Source organism: Neovison vison, chromosome 3, assembly GCF_020171115.1.
Source record: "Neovison vison isolate M4711 chromosome 3, ASM_NN_V1, whole genome shotgun sequence".
NCBI lineage: Eukaryota > Metazoa > Chordata > Mammalia > Carnivora > Mustelidae > Neogale > Neogale vison.
The window spans coordinates 4,279,094-4,296,929 of NC_058093.1; the positions used below are offsets into that span (position 1 = coordinate 4,279,094).

General features: G+C 43.2%; 1 protein-coding gene across 6 annotated transcripts in view; it reads left to right on the top strand.

The window, feature by feature from the left end:
* MYO1B (myosin IB) overlaps positions 1–17,836 on the top strand; it is a 179,790-nt gene that overhangs the window by 120,394 nt on the left and 41,560 nt on the right. For all 6 annotated transcript variants that reach the window (XM_044241189.1, XM_044241190.1, XM_044241192.1 and 3 more), the window contains 6 exons: positions 2,912–3,010; positions 4,153–4,256; positions 6,333–6,480; positions 6,750–6,868; positions 12,193–12,279; positions 13,127–13,192. In XM_044241189.1, the coding sequence (XP_044097124.1) occupies positions 2,912–3,010; positions 4,153–4,256; positions 6,333–6,480; positions 6,750–6,868; positions 12,193–12,279; positions 13,127–13,192 (623 nt within the window). The remainder of the gene's footprint in view (positions 1–2,911; positions 3,011–4,152; positions 4,257–6,332; positions 6,481–6,749; positions 6,869–12,192; positions 12,280–13,126; positions 13,193–17,836) is intronic.

Below are 17,836 nucleotides of genomic sequence, written 5' to 3' on the forward strand. Positions count from 1 at the left end.
TAGTGTTTATGCGTTTTGCATTCTTATTGCTGGAAAACTGCAAACAGCATAAACTTGGTATCTTAGTCACCTAAAGCTTTGAATTCTGGCTCTGTCACTTGGTAACAATGTGTTGTGAGCCTTGTTTTCTCATCTGTAAAAGAGAGGTTTTATTTTTTTATTTTTTTTAATTTATTTATTTCCAGAAAAACATTATTCATTATTTTTTTTCCACCACACCCAGTGCTCCATGCAAGCCGTGCCCTCTATAATACCCACCACCTGGTACCCCAACCTCCCACACCCCCGCCACTTCAAACCCCTCAGATTGTTTTTCAGAGTCCATAGTTAAAAGAGAGATTTTAAATCCAACCTCAGGGCCGGTGTTTGGGGCCGAATATGATAATGAATGAAAAGCACCCAGTGCCTAGCAGAAGGTCAGTGAAAGCTCCCTTCCTCCTCCGCTCTGCACCTTTCCTTTGGGACACACATCGTATTATGCTTCACATTTGAATGTGATCGTCATCACTGATCATATCAGCACGTGTGGTTCAAGAAGTACATTGGCCAGCATTCCTTTCCACACTGTGCACACACAAATATTTTATTTTCACCTGGCGGCTGTTGTCTGCTGAATCTTCCAGCACTGCTGTTTCAGACTCTCCGCTCTCTGTGAGCATTTGTTCAGAAAGTGCCAAACCTGAGGCCGGCCAGTGTGTGGCTCTTGCACAGTGGGGCCCTGTCGTGCTTCGCGGGCATCATTGCACGTCTGGAAGTCCGCGGTTGGCTTGTTGGAATGTGATCGGATAAGTGCCGTCGATCAGTTGTTCGTCCTCATGATTGAGGTGCCCCTGGGTAACAGGGCAGCGGGCTGCCTGTGCCTGCAAGGTGTGCAGCAGCACGCCTCGTGCCGTGGGAAGAGCCTGGGGGCTGTGGGTTCTGACCCAGACGCGTGGTCATTCTTCCTTTCTCACCCCGATCTCCTGCTCTCTCCTGAGGACCTATAGGGGCATCCCACCTTGGAAAGGGCTGCTCCTGTTGGTTTGGGTGGTGGAGGAATCAGAGCGCGTGTGACCCTCGTAGGCTATGAGGAAGAAGGTCTTCATATTTGTAACGGGTGCTGGGTGCATTTCCGGATCGTTCCCGGCACACAAAGCGGGTGAGCAGTGCGTGACCCGACCGAAGGATCTGGGCGTGAGCAGGTGACGTGAACTGCCGCGTGTTTGTACTCTCCATGCAGTTGAGTTACTTCTAGACTTGAGGAATTTCCTCTAAAGATTAGCTTCCCAGTGAAGAATCTGCCCACACTTTGTGGGTTTTTTCCTTCTAAAACTGTGTCCGTACCACTAGAACCCCATGGGGCCTTGGTCGTATTGTAATAAGTACAGTCATCCTGCGTTTTTGTCTCACCTTCTTATTCGGTCTTCTGCTTTGTTTGTCCGTGTGCACTTAGAAATAGAACGTGCAGTCCTTAAAGAGGGTGAATAATAGTACACAATCCCTTTTTTTCGAAATTTTGTCTCACTCGTGCTTTTCAGTTTCTGTTTTCTTTCTTTTTGCTAAATGTGAAGTCTTCATTATTCTCCATGTGTGATTTGAGGGCCCTGGCTGTCATCCAAATGAAATGAGGGCTGGAGATGAAAATTAAAACTCGGGAGCATCCTGTTCCTATCATTTTTGAATTTACGTATTTTTGTTCTCATTTTTTAATTTTCTGTTTCCCTGCAACCCATCTCTTCGTTCTTAAAAATGACCTTGGGTATTGGGAGGCCCCTAGGACTTCTCGTTCATCAAATCTGCACTCTTTTAACTCTCCTTAGCCTCCTCTTTACATGTGAGTGTGGGGAAGTTCAGTGACCGTTCCCAAAGAAACTGCACATCTTCTCTTCCTCGTTCCTTTGATAGTACTTAGATTTCAACCTGATTAGAAATCAGATGTGACTGTTCTCTAGAATTAATAATGGGGTCACTGATTGGGAATTTTACAACTGTATTTGGTTTTTGCCCACAGGATGCAGACCCTCTTTTATATCACTGGTCGGTGGTAAGCAGGACTGCAGGAGAAATCTCTCTGCCATCGTTCCTGGGCGTCTCTTGTATATGCCACGTGCCTCTTTCCTGGCTGGTTGGCTTCTTTCTCGCTCCTCCTCTCCCTTCCTCCCTCCCTCCCTCCCTCCCGTCCTTCAGTTTTGGATGAAAGTTTGAAAACTTGGTAAAACATCAAATTATTGGTTGAAAAAGTATCTGGAACCAAGGAAAGTATTCTGCCAAATAACAACAGCAAATTTCATGAGATGAAAATCACCTTTCATTCTCTCAGACAGTGAAATATCCAGAAGATGTGTTTCCCTTATTCCAGGTGTGAGGGTGTGTGCGCATGATGAGGTTTGCATTTGGATCGGGTGGCCTGACTTCAAATCCTACCTAAACTCAGACTGTTTTCTTCATCTGTTAAATAATATTTGATAAAATGGCTGAGAGGGCTCAATGAGATAATGGGGTATAAAGCACTTACTTAACACATAATAAGGTCCCAGAAACATGAACTCTGTAATTATTTGGTGGATTCACAACTGAATGGCTGAAGCCCATTGCTTTGCTTCGCAGTGCTGTGTTTTGAAGAACTTAAATGTCATCATATATTACATAGAACCAAGAGAACCTTCATACACAAACTATTGTCTTTCCTCGGCTCGTGGAATGTATTGTTCAATGTACTTTGCATATTCACTGTTGTTTGAAAAGAACCCGGTTTAATTCGGTGATTTTGGTTAGAGCTGGGCTTCCTCCTGAAGGAAGAAAAGAAGATGCAGCTTCTGTTACTATTTCATTAATACGAAACAGAAAGTGAGGGGGTGGAGAAGGAGAACCGTGCTGCATTTGAAAGCAGAATTAACAATATGTGACGATTTAACTCTTTTCTCCTCCTTAGATCTTTTAGAGAAGTCCCGAGTTGTGAAGCAGCCGCGAGGTGAAAGGAACTTCCATGTGTTCTACCAGCTGCTCTCTGGTGCCTCTGAAGAGCTCCTCAGTATGTGCCTGTGTCTGCGCTTTAACTGCTCAGTGTCACAGCATTTCCCAAAGCGTTCTTCTTCATGCTATTAAAATTGTTCCCTGCCTGTGGTTGAGGGGAGGAACATGGTCTCTTGCTTCTATCCTCCTGCCGCAGCATTTGCTGGCCGTATATCCCCATACCTACCGGCTGCTTTGAGGTCTCAGATGGCTAACTTGAAGTGCTAAGAAAATGTTAGGGAGGTAAGGGGGAGGGAATCCTAAATTTAAACAATAAAATGGAAGCATGTAATTGTTCCACTCAGGAAGAGGAAATTAGCAGGGAGTAGTAGATGAGAACAATTATTTAAAAAAAAAATTGCTTGGTGAAAATAAAATGTAGTGGAAACACTTTTGTAATTGATAAAAGAGTTAAAAATCTGACCTTTGGCCCTTTTAGGGAATTAATTTAAGTCTATCAGAGTAGTATCCAGTAAGCTTATTGCTAAGTGTTAAGAGTTTTGGACAAATAGTCCCAATGAGAACTGTGGGAAGTAAATGACATTTGGGGAAGTATCATCCTCACTAATGAAGAACAAGCTTCAGCTGAAATAGCACTGATGTGTCTGCTGTGTACATGTTAGCAAAAGTCATGGCACAGGACAAAACTGGCAAAGTTGTCGGGTCCTGGTCTGCTTACAGCTTGTGGGTGTCACTTCAAAGTGAGGACTTGTTCCTGGGGACGAGGTAGCAATCCAAAATAAGTCACGAAATGATCTGAGCCCATTGCCCAGGCGCACCATTTTTTGGATAGATCCTAATGAAGTAATTCAGAAGAATCCAGAGAAAAGAGGGCTGTGACTGCCCATGTCCAGTGACATGAGGACCCCTAGGTAGACATCATATGTTATAATAAAATAGTGCATTGAAGATATTTAAATTATAAAAATATGGAAGGGGTCTTACTATATGAATAAATGTAAGAAAAGCAATTTAAAATATGCACAACAGTGGAAAAAGTAAATTTTAGAAAAATGCTATTAGTATTTGGGTATCAATTTTTGTTCTTTGATTGAGTACCCAATACAAAAGTCATTTTATCTGGAGGTTTTAAGGAACGGGATATTAAAGATGCTTCGATTTACTGAAGTAACTTATCAACTTATATGTGTGATTTAATAGATAAACTTACACTCGAGAGGGATTTCAGCAGATATAACTACCTGAGTTTGGACTCGGCCAAAGTTAATGGAGTGGATGATGCAGCAAATTTTAGAACCGTCAGGGTAAGCAAGACACAAGCCTTTCGTTACTCTTTAAAATGGGGGCACTGCGTATTGTTCATTTGAAATTGGTAACAATTCTGAGTTTTCTCAGAGGGCTAACTCATGCACCCAAAGGTTTTAGAATTGTACAAGAATTTCTTGTATTCTTATTAAAATCATACAATATTGTGAAGGCCCACACTTTCCTAGAGCTTGTGTATTATCCTCTTTTAATGCTGTACTTAAATGTTTCATAGCCATAGCTTAGTATTTAATGTCCAACTGTGAGAACTGTCCTAGGAAAGCATTAAATCAATATTATTTTTGAGAAAGAAAGTCATGTTTGTATGTGTTTTTCCAAAAATCATATGTAAGCCAGAATGATTGACATTTTGTGTTCATTAGAATATCAATTATCTTTTTTTAAAATATGTATTTTTTGACAGAGACAGAGAGATCACAAGTAGGCGGAGAGGCAGGCAGAGAGAAAGGGGGAAGGAGGCTCCCTGCTGAGCAAGAGAGTCCAATGTGGGGCTCGATCCCAGGACCCTGGGATCATGATCTGAGCTGAAGGCAGAGGCTTAACCCACTGAGCCACCCAGGCGCCCCGAAAATCAATTATCTTTTTTTTTTAAAAGACTTTATTTATTTGTTTGACAGGCAAAGATCACAGGTAAGCAGAGAGGCAGGCAGAGAGAGAGGAGGAAGGAGGCTCCCTGCTGAGCAGAGAGCCTAATGTGGGGCTCAATCCCAGGACCCTGGGATCATGACCCGAGCTGAGGGCAGAGGCTTTAACCCACTGCGCCACGCAGGCGCCCCATCAATTATCTTAAACACTATCCTAACTTCCATGTTTATGTGGCACTTGGAAAATTGCTCCTAGTAGGACATGCTGTAGTAACTGTACTGTACTTCCCAGTGGGACAGCTGTGGTGGTGAGGAGGAGGGGGAGGAGGTCAGATCAGCTGAAACAGGCCTGGCATCAGTTCATCTTCAAGGCTGAGTGAAAATGACATGCAGTTCTTTCCTGCTCTCTCTATTATTGTATATGTTTGAAATTTTCCATGAGAAAAAGCTCACATGACTCTCATCTCTAGGTAGACTCGTCACAAACAAAACAAGAAAGCTGGGCTATTCTCAAAAAAAAGTATTTCCTTGAGAGTGTAATTTGTTAAAACTCTGTAAACATCCTCGTATGGGAAGCCTGTTCATTTGGGGGCATGATTTAAGAGTTGGGTTCAAGTCCAGTTGTGTAATGCTTTGCCTGGCAAATCATCGGCACTCAGTAAAAGTTTATGACCAGTGGAATGTTCCTTGTTACCTGTAATGCCTTGGGTCAGGCACTTCACCTTTGCAAACCAGCTTTTCTCAGATGAAATAAACGAGGAGGGTTTTATGTAGGAGGTTATAAAAAAGCTTTATGTTTGGTTTCCTTTCTAGCATCAGAACCCAGTATAAATTCACTTTTTTTTTTTTTAAAGGTTTCACCCATTTATTTAACAGACAGAGATCCCAAGTAGGCAGAGAGGCAGGCAGAGAGAGAGGAGGAAGCAGGCTCCCCGCTGAGCAGAGAGCCCGATGTGGGGCTCGATCCCAGGACCCTGAGATCATGAGCCGAGCTGAAGGCAGAGGCTTAGCCCACTGAGCCACCCAGGCACCTCAGAACCCATATAAAGAAGGACATACGTACATGCATACACATGTGAGTGTGCTTACACACACACACACTCACACACTCACACACTGAGCTGCTGCAGATGAAATAGATTAGAATTCAAGGCCTGGCTCTCAGCCTCCTCTTCCTTGTTTTCTTCTTTGCACTCCTGTACCCCTTGCCAGAGCGCGCAGATTAGCCCGGGGATCCTTGAATCACATCGTGAAATCACTGAACAGGTTAGAGCTGCACACTGGTGCTACATCAGGTCCATTAACAGGTTTGCCTTTTGGAGAGCTTCGCCTCCGACACTTGGTCTTTTCACTGTTGTTTTTTTCAGAAACGAATGTTATCAGATTCAGTAAAAATAATAATAATAATAGTAATAAAAGAATGACAGAAAGAAAACTGCTGTTTTTCTCCTCCTCTCCCCCCCCCGCCAGAATGCCATGCAGATTGTGGGTTTTATGGATCATGAGGCTGAGTCTGTCTTGGAGGTGGTGGCCGCGGTGTTGAAACTGGGGAACATCGAGTTCAAGCCCGAATCTCGAGTGAATGGTTTGGATGAAAGCAAAATCAAAGACAAAAATGGTAAGTCAATGGAGCTCAGCCTTGTTTAGCAAACTTGCTTTGAACTTCTGCCCAATTTTTAATCTCGAAAGTAAAACTTGTTTCTCATGGGTTCGAAAACACTTTCCAGTGAAACTGAACAGAATCGTAATTAAAGCTGAGTGTTAAGTCTTTCGAGTTATAGATGTTATACTGTCTGATTTGAATGTGATTTAGAAAGCACCCTGTAAGCCTTGCAGACGGTTTTGAGCAGCACACAGACAGTCACCTCTTGTGTCCCACCCCCACAGAGTTAAAGGAGATCTGTGAGCTGACCGGCATTGATCAGTCCGTTCTAGAACGAGCGTTCAGTTTCCGGACGGTGGAGGCCAAGCAGGAGAAGGTTTCGACTACACTGAATGTGGCTCAGGTGGGTAAAGCGTAAAGCCCAGAAGTAAGTTTTTTAAAAGTCTGTCATTTTATTTAAATAAAGTCAAAGATTTGATTTTGCAGGCTGTTACGTGAGCTGTCATATGGTCGAAGGCACTGTTGTGAGCCCTGGGGCACTGCGGCAAACTGAGCCGATAAGGATCCCTGCCCTCATGCAGCTTAAAAGTTTGACAGGAGAAGGACTCAGATGGGCCAGTCAACCTGGTCAGTGACGAAAGTTATAGCGCAGCCTCGCCGCAGGCAAGGAGAAACCTAGAGCCCTGGAAGGGAGACCCACAGTGCTGGGGCAGAGCAGTCGGGTGTGAGTGAGCTGGGAAAGGATGCCACTGCCATGGCCTGCCTTGTGTTTCCAAGGATCCTTCGGGCTGCAGTGTGGCAAGAGAGGATAGGGGGAGGAGGGGCACAAGCAGGGTATCTTAGTTTGGGCTGCTGCAATAGAACACCATAGTCTGGGTGGCTTAAACGAAAAAGCCTGGCCTTAAGGCTTTAAGTGGCTTTAAGTGGCCTTAAGCCTGTTTATTCCTCATAGTTCTAGAGGCCAGAAATCTGAGGTCAGGGGGCCAACTTGGCAGCATTCTCCTTGAGGGCCACCGTTCTGGTTGATAGACCACCACCTTCTTGCTGTATCATGTTCACACGGCAGGGGTGGAGGAAGGGAGAACGCATGCGGGTATCCCCATCCCCTTGTAAGGAACACTGATCCCGTCACGGGCACTCTCCCCTCATGACCTCATCTGATATCCAAACCTGACAGTCTCCTAAAGGCTCCATGCCCAGATACCATCCCACTGGAGATGAGGGCTTGAGCATAGCATTGGGGGAGGGGGGAGGGACCACACATACATTCCGTCATTGTACTGGAGAGCTCCGAGGAACGTGTGCTAACCCAGAAGTGATGGTGGCTTAACCAGGACGTCGCGGTGGAGTGAGAAGCAGTCTCGCCTGGGTATTGTTCGAAGGTAGAGGCCACAAGATGTGCCGCTGGCTTCATAGGCGGTGTGAGAGAAAGAGAAGAGTCAAGGAGGACTCCCAGCACTTTTCTCCCAAGCAACTAGGGAAATAGAATCACCATCCGCTGATTTGAAGAACGCCATGGGGGAAGCCAGTGTAGTTGAATGGCCAGCTTGGCGTCACTGCCTGCCTTCTTGTCTACTGTCCATCTGAAGCTAGGGAAGTCTAAGACCCCAGTCTGAGTGGCTTATTTCTTCGCTCCTTTGGTTCAGGTTAGGTGGACAGAGGGATGGACGGATGGAGGCATGTGTGGATGTTATTACCCAGGCAACTTCTGGAACCCTTTGTTCTGCGGCTTAGACATGTTCCCACTGGCTAGTGCTGATCTGGACTGGAATTAAAGGACTAGTTTGGGACTGTTCCCACAGAGCTCTACTTTATTCTCATCCCATGGTCCACCTGTGTTCTCCTCCTCGTTGTAAGTGGCCTTAAGCATCTGTAAGAGAGTAGGTGGCTTTACTCTCTGTCTTGGCTGCTCTATACGGGTCTCTGCTGCTGACCCAAGGATGCCTGTGTCTGTGGCTCTCTTTCAGTGTTGATTTCTTATTTTAGGTGAACTGTTTTGACTATGAAAAATACTGTATCTTCGTGTATATGTAAATTTTCTAGCTATAACTCTTGTGCCACCTTCTTCGTAAGTTACTACTTCTGCTGTCCTGTCTGTCCAGAGCAGCCTTACTAATGCAAAGTCAGATGGTGAGCGACTAACTTAATCAAGAAAAATTGGTTGAACGTCCTCAGCCCAGGCCCCTCTGTAGACCATTAGCAGGAGCGTAAGGGACGAAAGGAGACTAAATAGAGAAGATGGTTTCTGAGCCAGTCTTGAAGGATTTAGATGTATCAAGAATGGGCAAAAGTGCATTTCAAGAAAAAAACAGTGAGAAAAGGAGGCCACATCCAGGGGAGGGTCGATCAGACTCAGCTGTAGCTTCAGACCTGTGAAATGGGTTCAGAGCAACATGGCTGGAAAGGTTGAGTGTGGAGGCGGTTCTCAAACTTGGGTGTCCATCAGCACCTCCTGGAGGGTCCTACAGCCATGCCTCGGAAGCTCTGGGTTCAGTAGGTCTGCGGTAGGACTGAAGAATGTCTCAGTTCCCGTGCTGCTGCTGCTGGCACGGGGACCCCATTTTGAGGGTGTATTGAGGGTCACACTGAGTTTGGACGTTTTCAGTAGCCAGAGCGGGGATTGTTGAGTATGGGCTGTTGCAGAGAGAAGATGCCTGCTGTGTGTAAGAGAGCCCTTTCAGAATATCCACACAGATGTGGAATCTGTACACATATATGTCGTGTTTTTACTGTATGTTTTGCTCTTGCCTTTTAATCATCCTGTGCCCAGACTTACCAGCTGGAGTCATCTTGCTTCCCTGGGTTAAATTTTGCCACATTCTTAACCTTTGGCATAAAAGAATTTGGCCTTGATTTTTTCAGATCCTCATTCAAGTTCTTTTTTTCTCAATTTTTTAATGTATTAGGGTTCTACCAATCTTGCAGCCTAAAAGGTTTCAATTCTGGCAAGAAGTAATTCGTTTTATTAACATTTCCTCGTAGCTTTGATTTGTGGGCCCCGTTATCATGTTTATTGCCCCATTCCTCATTCTCCCCAAGGCATTTTGATCTTTCCTCAGATTCAGCAAATAATATGAAATGATAGAAACTGAAGATGGGCTGTCATGCAGCTTCTGCCTCATCCTCCCTCCCTGGCTTCCATGGCTCTCGGCCCTCGGTGATCTGACCCTGCACAGTTGATCTCAGTTCATTCCTTGCTGAGTTCTCTAAATGCCATTCTTATTTTTACCCCGTGCCTTTGCTCCTACTTCTCCCTTACCCACATGCCATGGCTAATTCTTCCCTGCCTGTCTGAATGGTCCATCCACTTCCACCTCATCCAGGAAGCCTTCCTAGATCTCATTGGCCCCCTTTTTTCCCTTCTCTGAATTCTTTTTCTCCGGCTCTTGGACACTTGCTCTCTGATTGTTTCTCTCATCTTGGTTTGACCTCCACCGCCCTGCTCTGAACCCCTAGAGGCTTGGCCACATGGCCATATATCTGTGTATCTCCTTCTTCTGGGCCGCAGACTAAGAGCAGGCCTCTCCAAAGCCCATTCCACTGGGCATCTTTCTTAGTGAGCTTCACGCAGCTGTAGAAACACGTGGTCTCATACTGTGCTTAGAATCTGAGATGGTGAATTGTTGCACTTGGTGTCTTCCTTATTTCTACCTACCTCGGTAGTGATCCTTACATGAAAATAAACATTTCTTCCCCTACCTTGGAGGACATTATTGTGGAAATGAGGGGGCATGCGTCAGACTTAGGACGTCAGTCTGGGCAGATGGGCAGTTCAGGGGGCCAGGGAGAGCTCATAGGCATATTGTACTTGAGGAAGGGGTAGTTTTGTTGTTGGGGTTCTGTTTCATTTTGCTGGCTTTTTAAAATTTGAATTTGAGCACCTTTAAGGTGGAATGCATCTTTCAACGCCTGCACATCCTACTGCTCCTCACTCATTGCTATCAGGCAATCCCTGGAAACATTTGAGTTTGAGACTTCAGGAATAAATGGTTTGTTTGAAGGAAGCAAAGAAGATTAATATACTGGCGGTGAATACACTTGGAAAAATACAGAGAAGTAAGCCAGAACAAGTTGTCACTGTTAGTTCAACTGCATGATGAACTGGGAGGTTTTTGGAAGCAGGTAGCGTACCACTAAAAAACCGGATGCCATTATAATGGCATTGTGTTTGCAAATAGATGATATTTGGAGATTATGTGGTGTTTTGAGGTAACTGGAATTAACAAGAAGAAAGCAGAAAGGATGAAAAAAAGTTTTATAGGCTCATGAGTGGGAAAGGAAGAGGATGCTTCAGAAATTATAATAAAAATACATGTTTAGACTTACTGTGTGCCAGGCACTGTTCTATGCGCTTGCATGGCCTGTTTTGAGAAAGTAAACCCTAGAAGGAAGGAGCGTAGATAAAAAGTATTTGTCTAAAGCTAGGCTCCTTTCTCTATTTCAGCATTTCCATGCATTTTCTGCAGTGGGATCATTAACCTCCATCACCCTCCAAGATAATGCGGGCCACTTGAGTTCTGTGTGCCAACGTCTGGGTGGATTTTCTAGCTCTCGTTGGAGTGGCTGCCTGAGATGTAGAGAGAAAGATTTGGGATAGCATGGAAGTGTCAGATGAAAGAAAAAGGTGCTCCAAAGTTGCTGTACATTGCCAGCGTGGTGACTGTGTGATTAACGTTGTTACTTCTTTAGAAAGAAACATGGAAAAAGAACTTCCTATGACCTAATTCTTTATAAAACACAAGTGTAATGGTTTACTTTCATAGTAATGCCCACATTTCTCTTCCTAAGCAGTTAAATGCACGCACAGGGCCCGAGCATCAGGAGCAGCAGCTCTGCTCCCCCGAGGCTGCTGGCACTCGGGTGCGTCCTTCCCCAGGAGCATCACAGCTCTCGCCGGCCCATGCTTGCCGCACCCACGCGGCACCCGATACGTTTAGGGGCTCTTGGGTTCGCCCCGGCAGGCCTCCCTTCTCCAGTGTGTGCACCCTAGGCCCGGCTCAGCGAGACTCGGTCTTCGGCCTCTTCTTTGTCAAGTACCTCTGAACAGCTTCAAATAAATAAATAAGCAAATAAAAACCTTTGAATTTTATTTTATCCAGCATATTGTCCAACAGCACATTGCGACATCAGTTGTTACGGAATATTGTTTCTTCGATGTTCAGGAGGTTCGGTGAAGGAAAACATTTAGAGATCACTTTGGTCAGAATCATTTTTACGTTTTTTCTTTGAGTTCCTTTCCATGTTTACGAGTTAAAAAGGTAGAGTCTTCATATAAAATGCACAGTTTCTTATTTTCATAAAACATAAGCATTTTCCATTTTATTACCTAATTTTCGTACTGATCATTCTGTGGTGACTGTGTGACTCCCTTTCAGTGCTGCTCGTTTATTTATTTGATGTCCCTTTTGTGGGACTTCTAAATTGCCTCTGATTTTCCTCTCTTCTGGAATACTGAGTTGGATATCTTTCTGGAGAAAGTGTTTGCAATATTTTGAATTAGTTTCCTGGGATGCAAAAAAGCGTAATAATTGGGTATAAATAATTTGCCCAATTCTCTTAATGGTTTGACTGTTCAGAGTATAATGAAGACTGGCTCTGAAAAGCCATTTCAGATAAAAGAGCTTTGAATATTTAAAAAATACCTTTATTATCTTATTGAAATTGAGCATTGTGACAGTTGTGGTTACTGAGTTTTTCTTTTTCTTTCTTCTTCTTTTTTTTTAATAGGCATATTATGCTCGTGATGCTCTGGCTAAAAACCTTTACAGCAGATTGTTTTCCTGGTTGGTAAATCGAATCAATGAAAGCATTAAGGTACTGAGTTTCAATCACTGGATAAATCAGCTGTCGTAAATGTCGTAAAAACATTTAGAGTGTAAGCAGTAAGTTAAAGATACTTTAATTTTATAGTCAGATAATTGATTACAACGTACAAAGGTTGTTCCTTAAGAAGAATTTACCTTGCATAGAATTGTAATTTGTCAGGATTCTGTTTACTTTGTTTTGCCATTTTGTCCTAAGAAGTCTCACCCGCCAGTGGTCTAATGGTCTTGCAGAGTTATTCTGAGAATATGCCAGGTTTTGGTTGTCGTTCATCTAACTAGCTATGTGTACTTGTCTGAAAGCCCACTAGACCTCTCTAGCTGCTGATGCGTTCTTCAAGAGAGTGAGGGGATTGGAGTACTGGGATTTTGAAAGGCCCTGCCTATAGCATAACCCTGAGTGATCTTTTATTATATTAAAACATTACTAATACCATCTTTAAATTAAGTCACCCATTTAAATTTCTGTAAGATTTCATACCAATGTTCTCCTACATTAAAAAAAAAAAAACTAGGGGCGCCTGGGTGGCTCAGTGGGTTAAGCCGCTGCCTTCGACTCAGGTCATGATCCCAGGGTCCTGGAATCGAGTCCCACATCGGGCTCTCTGCTCAGCAGGGAGCCTGCTTCCCTCTCTCTCTCTCTCTGCCTGCCTCTCTGTCTACTTGTGATCTCTGTCTGTTAAATAAACAAATAAAATCTTAAAAAAAAAAAAAACTACAGTAAATTATAGTTATTCTCCTAGTTGTGAAATGTAATTAACTTACAATATTCCTTAGTATGCTTTTAGTGTTCTGTTTTAGGCCTAAATTAACCCATCAATTTTAAACATTTTTTTAAGGCACAGACCAAAGTGAGAAAGAAGGTCATGGGTGTTTTGGACATTTATGGCTTTGAAATTTTTGAGGTAAGCTTTTTTCCTAGCTTTTGTATTATCTTTTTTAATGCAGAACAGTGGGAAGTTAAATTGTATTTTCTACAGACAACATTTAATATAATTATCTACAAAGAAATCTACAAAGAAAGCTTTTTGCAGGTGTAACAAAATGTGTGTGTGTGTGTGTGTGTGTGTGTGTGTGTGTGTATGTGTTGAATGCTGAGAGACAGCATTTTGGAGAGAGTGCTCTCAGAGAAAGAACTTCTGGTATTAGTATTTGACTTTTGTAATTGCAAATCCAGAATTCTCACTGCGAAATTGCCAACAATGCCTGTGGACATTGTGCTTGTAGTCATTCGTTCATTTGTAAGAAAGGGAAGCAGGATGGTCCCCTGAGACCGCGCGGAGCTGAAGAGCTGGAAGCTGGCCGCGGCCGGGCCGGAGCTGGTCACTCCATCTCTGCCGGACTCAGACAGAGAGGGGCTGGACTGGTGATTTGTTGGGTCTCATCTAGCTGCGATCTTTCAACATGAGTCTGTTGTAAAGTTTGAAAGAATTTCTGTGGAAGTTCATAATGAATTTTTTTAAAAGACTTCATGCCTATTACAGATTAAGTATTGAAACATTCTATACTTATATTAGAATTTCCTATTTATCCTCTTGCTAACTTTGACGTTCAGAAGCCATTTTAAGGACTTTTTATTTTTGCCGCCTCCCCCATTTTAAGGACCTTTTAAAGCACTTACTCTTGCTTTTGGAGTGGTATTTTAGTCTGGTCTGGTAAAATAAGAAGTCGATCAAGCTCCTCCTTTCTTTATTCTCCCTATAAGTAATGATTTGTGAATTCCTTTAAATAAGCAGTCCGTGCCCAGAATGACCACCCAAAGCTTTCATATGTTTCAAATTATTAGGTTCACAGAATAGGGGGAAAAAAATCAGCCATTTCCTGTGCTAAGCTCGGCCTTTCTCACAAATGTCTTTTTCTTACAACATTTATTTCTGTGATCGTACCTTCTCCCTGCTTGACCACAGTCCGTAGTGAGTCCAATGCTACCTGTGTATAAGCATTGTGGTTAAGTGGTGCGTATGTCATCTGATTTAATTTTCACCAAAATGTCATGAAATCTTTGCAGTTATTCCTGTTTTATAGGCGGGGAGGTGAGGCTCTGAAGGTCAAGTAGCTATCCCAAAGTTATATAGCCACCAAAGGGCAAACTCAGGACCTCCTACAGGGCACTTTTCTCCCCAGACTCACAGGGTCCCCAGTACCTGGAAATAGGGAGAAACCCCAAATGTGATAAGTTTCTGGTGCCCTGTGTTTCTGTGCTCTTGTTATCATTCCGAACTGGCCAGCATGGGGAGCCCCCTGGGGTTGGGTGCTCACGGCCCCATGTGGGACATCAGTGCCGTGTGCTGGCTGCTGCCCTCCACCCCGTCCTGGCCCTCGAAGATGCTCTTCATTATAGTGTCTGCTGGTATGGGCGCCCCTTCAGCAGACTCTGCTCAGGAGAGCTCCTGGGCTCTTGTAGTAGAGAAGAATTTGAGGTTTGTGAGTTAGGAGAATTGCTTGCATATACTCAGAACTACCCTCAAATAGAAAAAATGTTTTCTAAAAAAGAAACCCTCAAAACAGAAATTTGAACCAAGACCAAATCTAACCAGTCATGCCTATAGCTGATCTTATGATGCCTCTAAAATTGTAAGAAATTAATTTTCCTTGTCCATGCAGTAAATGCTTTGATTTTTCCCCCGAGTTCCTTGAGAGAATTAAGATTTGTCTTTCACTATAACTAGTTGTTCTCTTCCTTTTTCTGTCTAAACCTCAGATTAATCTTCCAAATATCTTTGTTATTAATAATCTGCTTGATGATTTATTTTATAAGTCAATTTACTTGGGATAAGTCAGAATACAGATTTGGTTGCACTCTTCTAGATACTTTTACCTGCTTTTTGATATAGAATTAGAGAGGCTTGTTGTTGTTGTTGTTGTTGTTAATAAACTGTATTCACATGCACACCCCAGGTGCCATCCTACGTTTTCCTGACTTCTCAGTAAAATTAGAACTCAGGGAAACATCAGAAAGTCCGTCATACAGAACATGAGGCAGTCGGTAATTAAAGACTTAAAAGAGACGCTGGGGGGCTCAGTTGGTTAAGTCCCAGGATGACGTCCCACGTCAGTCTCCCAGCTCTGTGGGGTGTCTGCTTCTGCCTCTGACCCTCCCCCTCTCATGCTTTCTTCCACTGTCTCTCTCTCAAATAAATAAATAAAATATTTTTTAAAAAAATAAGGACTTAAAAGTACCAGAAGCTGAAGTTAGAAGCCCAAGGTCTGACTTGGGAAGAAGTATTTCAAATCCTCATCAGTACACAAATGAAAATTTCTATGATATTGTCTACCCAAGTGAAAAGAAACTGATGGAATAGAGAGAATTCTACATTTGTTTTTCCATGAAACTTGACTACAGGAATTAAGGGTTCTGTCTTTTAGAACACCCCGGGCATCACTTTAAAAATTGGACCATGAAGGTTCAGAAAAAAATTGTTTTAATGTTTCTCATTCTGGCTCATGACCCCATTGACAGTTCCCATGAAAACGTTTTTCAGCTGAGCTGGTGGAAACCTTTCATTCATTTTGGTCCGTCTCTAAATGGAATAGAGAAACTGATGCATTAGACCATGGAGTGATGACCCATGGATTTGACTGCAAAGCATTTCAGGGCCAGCTGCGTGAATAACCCTGCCTTGCTGGCTGCATGTGATCTGCTGTCAGTTTGGGAAACAGATTAGTGGAACACACTGATACCAAAAATAGAGGAAGGGAGTTAAAAATGCATAGAGAAGAAAAATCTAGCTAGAATCCTCGTCGAACGGAAGTCCAGTTTTGCAAGGGAAGAGAGTGCTGTAATCCAGACATTCCAATTCCACATAATTAGTTTGAATGTTCTTATAACTGATCTCAGAAACATTTATAGCCTCACTGTGAAACAACAGATGAAAAAATTCAGTGAAATTCAAAACAAAGTTGAGCCATCGAGATTGATACAGCTTTTTCAAAGTGCTTATCGGAAGTACTAAACATGGCAGGTAGTTTGCTGGGAAAATCTAAGAAATTATTAATGTGCTGTGGACCAAAGCAGAAGAGCAGGCTGGATCTCTCACTTTCACACAGTCGAGCTGGCTCTGAGCAGGCAAAGCGCTGGTTACTCTGAGTCAGGCAGCCGTATTCATCTTGTCCGCACAAGCCTCACTGGAAGGGACCCATCTACAGTAAGAATAGGAGAGGCTGGGTGTGAGGATTGTTCCAGATAAAAGCACCTGATAGACAAATGAGAGTCACTGTAGCCTGGTAAGTCTGTCTCGTGATTATGAGATTTGTTTTCTAAATTGTTTTTAAAAGAAAATTGATTCTGGTTATAGGCAATACCTTCTGTTCCAGCTTTTTTCCTTTAATTCTGTTCTTAATGTGCCAGAGAACTTAATGAGGAAAGAGAATTTTTAAAGTACGTTTTAGAATGGAAATGATAGGGAGTAATATGGTTCATAATATGTATGTGTATATCACTACTCTTGCTTTTTAACTTTTTAAATCAAAGCTTATTTTATATTAAGAGCACAATAATGCTGTTTTTCTTAAAATTTATCATATATGAATATGTACTGGTAAGAAAACTCTCATGTATTTAAAGAGTGCAAGACTTAAGTATCCACCTGTCTTAGCATAAGGTATCACTAGCCTCCTCTGTTGCTGAGAAAATACTGATCTGTTAGTAACTGGCCAGTATTTCTGACCCATTTTTCAAAATCCTTCCAAGCGGAAAGTTCAAGAGAATATAAACTAGTTGTGACCCTCACTGGGATTATGATTTCTGTTTGTTTGATGTGGAGAAGGTGGACTCAAACTCAGGAATTCTTGAAAGAAGCCCTAGATTTTAAAGTTTCGGTCTATTATTTTACTTCTTAATCTGGCAAGTTCTTCCCAGTCCAGTCTGCAGCGGGTGAATGTAACATAGAACAGCATGGAACCTAGACACCTTGCTGCGCACCTGTTTTCCCTAGAGCAGTCTCGTGAGGGTGGCGACGGTTCTGGATTTCACACAGGGAGATTGTAGGAGGGAAAATTCTGGATATGCTTGTTCAAAGATGTTCCCTGAAGTTTTAGTTTTATCATAGCCTCAGCCTTTAGGGCTAAATAGGAGTCAGACAGTAGAGACATGTCCCATGCATGGGGCATGGCTAGAACACTGGGGAGAGAGTGGGGAGGTGAGTTGGTCAAGCTCCTGTGCACTTCCTCCCGAGAGACCTGTGAGGGACAGCGCCCGGCTCAGACCTGTGGGGGACAGCGCCCGGCTCAGCGATCACTGCCACCCACAGTTCTCGACACAAAAGTATCCAAGTAGTGCATTGCTTTGGGGCCTTTAGATTCACAGGGTGGTTCCTAGACCCAGTTTAGCTATTTTCTAAGGGGGGAAGGACCCCGATGGAAAAGCCGGTGATACTTCGTGCCTGTGTACCTGAAGGCGTCTTCTGGACCTGTGCAAGTTACAGCTACACAAACTGGTACCGGGCTGTTCCTTAATTGTTTGCAGATTACAAATGTTTGTATGTTATTTTTAAAGGATGTGTGAATCTTGTTTCCCAAAACATGAGGGCGATGTCAACAGCGTAAGCATA